At 44.1% G+C, this 2,976-nt stretch overlaps 1 protein-coding gene across 10 annotated transcripts in view; it reads right to left on the reverse strand.

Moving 5' to 3' along the window:
- Positions 1–2,976, reverse strand: part of EPB41 (erythrocyte membrane protein band 4.1) — a 226,289-nt gene that overhangs the window by 3,731 nt on the left and 219,582 nt on the right. For all 10 annotated transcript variants that reach the window (XM_023507451.1, XM_023507453.1, XM_023507446.1 and 7 more), the window contains one exon: positions 1,773–1,853. In XM_023507451.1, the coding sequence (XP_023363219.1) occupies positions 1,773–1,853 (81 nt within the window). The remainder of the gene's footprint in view (positions 1–1,772; positions 1,854–2,976) is intronic.

Raw genomic sequence — 2,976 nt, forward strand, 5'->3', positions numbered from 1 at the left:
CTAAGGTGCCAGCCACATACACCTGAGCTGATGGGTTTGAATCCAGCCCGGCCTGCCAAACAACAATATACAGCTGTAACCAAAAAATAGGTGGGCGTTGTGGTGGGTGCCTGTAGTCCCAGCTACTTGGGAGGCTGAGGCAAGACAATTACTTGAGCCCAAGAGTTTGAGGTTGCTGTGAGCTGTGATGCCATTGCACTCTACCGAGGGTAACATAGTGAGACTCTGTCGCAAAATAAATAAATAAATAAAAAATAAAGTAAAACCAGAGTTCAGAGAAGTCATTAAGTTGCTGAAGGACACACAACCAGTAAGTTGCAGAGTCAGGATTCAACCCTGGTCTGTCTCGCTCTAAACCCCAAACCCCTCCATCGCATTGCTTTTGCTGTCTACTGCAGATGGAGCACAGTGCCGGAGCTCAGCTCACCCCAGACTGGGCAGAGGGGTGCTGATAATGCAGCAGGACCCACTGAGTGGGCAAACAGGCTGAAAGGTCTCTCATTCGGGCTTTGCAGTCTTGTTTCTGGGACTCTGAGCCTGGCGGGATTCTCAGCTGTAAGTCTCAACCCTGCTACCAAGGAAACCGCCAGCCCTGCAGCTCAGTTTCTCTTTTTTAAAAGACACTAAGCATATCAGCATAAAGGCCACAGAATTATGGCTCTAGCAATCCTGTCAATGATTCCAGAAGCATTTGCATGCAATCTCTCCCACCCCCTCTTCTCTGCAGTTTTACTGTTCTAACCTCACCCAGCAGAGAATTGGGAACATTAAACCTGACCTTATTATTTGCTAATTGCTTGTAGCACACAATTAGCACCTAATTAACATAAAAGCATTTTAGCACTCAGAAGGGCCCAGAAATTATCTGGATCAACCCACTCTCTTTTAGGAGAGGTAAAATGATTTGCCCAAGGTCACACAGCAAGTTAGTGACAGATCTAGGACAGAAAGTATCAAGTCTCCTGCTATCTTATCCCTCTGAGGTGGGGATCACACCTTCCCTTCATTTTGATATCACCTGGCACACGTTTAGACACACTATACCTTCTGAATAACAACAGCTCCTTTTATTGAGGCCCACCATGTGTCACAAGCCCGGTATTTCTTTCTTTCTTTTTTTTTTTTTTTTTTGGAGACAGAGTCTCATTATGTCGCCCTCGGTAGAGTGCAGTGGTGTCACTGCTCACAGCAACCTCAAACTTTTGGGCTTAATCAATTTCTTTTGCTTCAGACTCCCAAGTAGCTGGGACTACAGGTGCCTACCACAATGCCTGGCTATTTTTTGTTTTTGTTGTTGTTGTTGTAGTTGTCATTGTTGTTTAGCTGGCCCAGGCTGAGTTCGAACCCGCCAGCCTGGGTGTATATGGCTGGCGCCCTACCCACTGAGCTACAGGTGCCACCCAGTATTTCACTAGATCCTCACAACAACCTTGAGAGGAAGACACTATCAGGCCCATGTTACAGGTGAGGAAACAGAGGCCCAGAAAGTTAAAAGCCAGAATAAAGAATTAGCATTTGAACTCAAGTCTTTGAGTCCAAAGCTCATGTTTTTTTCCATTACATTTCCTGAGTTCCTCAATCTGTGGCCCTCAACTCACAGGTCTCAGTATTTTGATTCCCTTTGTTCTTCTCTCAGTTAAGGACTACAGTAGCTGAAGAGTCCTTTTGGAGATGAAGACGGCACAGGAATCCTTTGCAAGCAAACTCCAATATCCATCAATCTTCCTGCCCAGGGACCCGTCCCACACCCACAATTTCCTCAGCATTCCCACCTGATCATGGTCAATATCCGCATCTCCTGTGATCACAATTCTTTTCTCAATCCGTGTCTCTGAAATCCCACCTTTTACAGTCTAGAACAAAAGGGCAGAGTTCATATGAGATCAGCAATATAACAAAAAGAAAAAGAGAAAGAAGCAGCAAAGATTATGAAAGCTCCACTCCAAATTTTAACCTGCTGCAGGATACTGCATAGGACAGCTTTCTTACCCACTTGTCCAAAATCTTGGATAGACATAAAAAGAGCACACTCCTACTCCCTTGGATTGCTGAAGTCTTTATAAAGAAAGTCACAGATCTGGCTCAGCGCCCATAGCTCAGTGAGCAGGACGGGCACCTGTAATCCTAGCTACTTGGGAGGCTGAGGCAAGAGAATCACCTAAGCCCAAGAATTTGAGGTTGCTGTGAACAGCACTCTACCGAGGAGGGTGACATATTGAGACTCTGTCTCAAAAAAAAAGTCACAGTTCCCTTTTACCTTCTTCCTAAACACCACAGAAATTTAGTAAGTAACGAAGTAGGTATTTCCCTGCTCATCTCCATACATTTTATTTGATCACTTTTAGGAGGAAAAAAAAAATCAGAAGACAATAAACAAATATATCTCACAGTCTGAAACTGGGCTCTTGTACTTTAAAGCATTTTTCATATTACTGATGTCAAAAGAGTCTCAAATAATCTCTTTGGGTGAGTGGGTTTCCCCTCTTGAGAAATAAGGAAAACCAAGGTCTAGATACATTAAGTAAACTTTTAGTTATCTATGTGTCGATGACAGAGCTTTGTCAAGAACCCAGACTTCTAGGCTGGTCAAGTGGCTCACCCCTGTAATCCTAGCACTCTGGGAGGCCAAAGAGGGCAGACTGCCTGAGCTAATAAGTTCATGACCAGCCTGAGCAAGAGTGAGACCCCCATCTCTAAAAATAGCTGGGCATTGTGATGGGCACCTGTGGTTCCAGCTACTTGGGAGGCTGGGGCAAGAGAATCGCTTGTACCCACGAGTTTTAGGTTGCTGTGAGCTATGATGGTACAGCAGTCTATAGAGGGTGACAAAGTGAGACTATGTCTCAAAAAAATAAAAAGAAAGAACCTAGACTTTTTACCTATAAAAAATGGATTTTCTTCCTGTGCTACAGCAAACATGGACTGCCCTGATTTTCTGAGGGTAGTTCCAATATTAGACTTTTTTTTTTTTTTTTT

Source organism: Otolemur garnettii, unplaced genomic scaffold, assembly GCF_000181295.1.
Source record: "Otolemur garnettii isolate 467f Iridium unplaced genomic scaffold, OtoGar3 scaffold00184, whole genome shotgun sequence".
Classification (NCBI taxonomy): domain Eukaryota; kingdom Metazoa; phylum Chordata; class Mammalia; order Primates; family Galagidae; genus Otolemur; species Otolemur garnettii.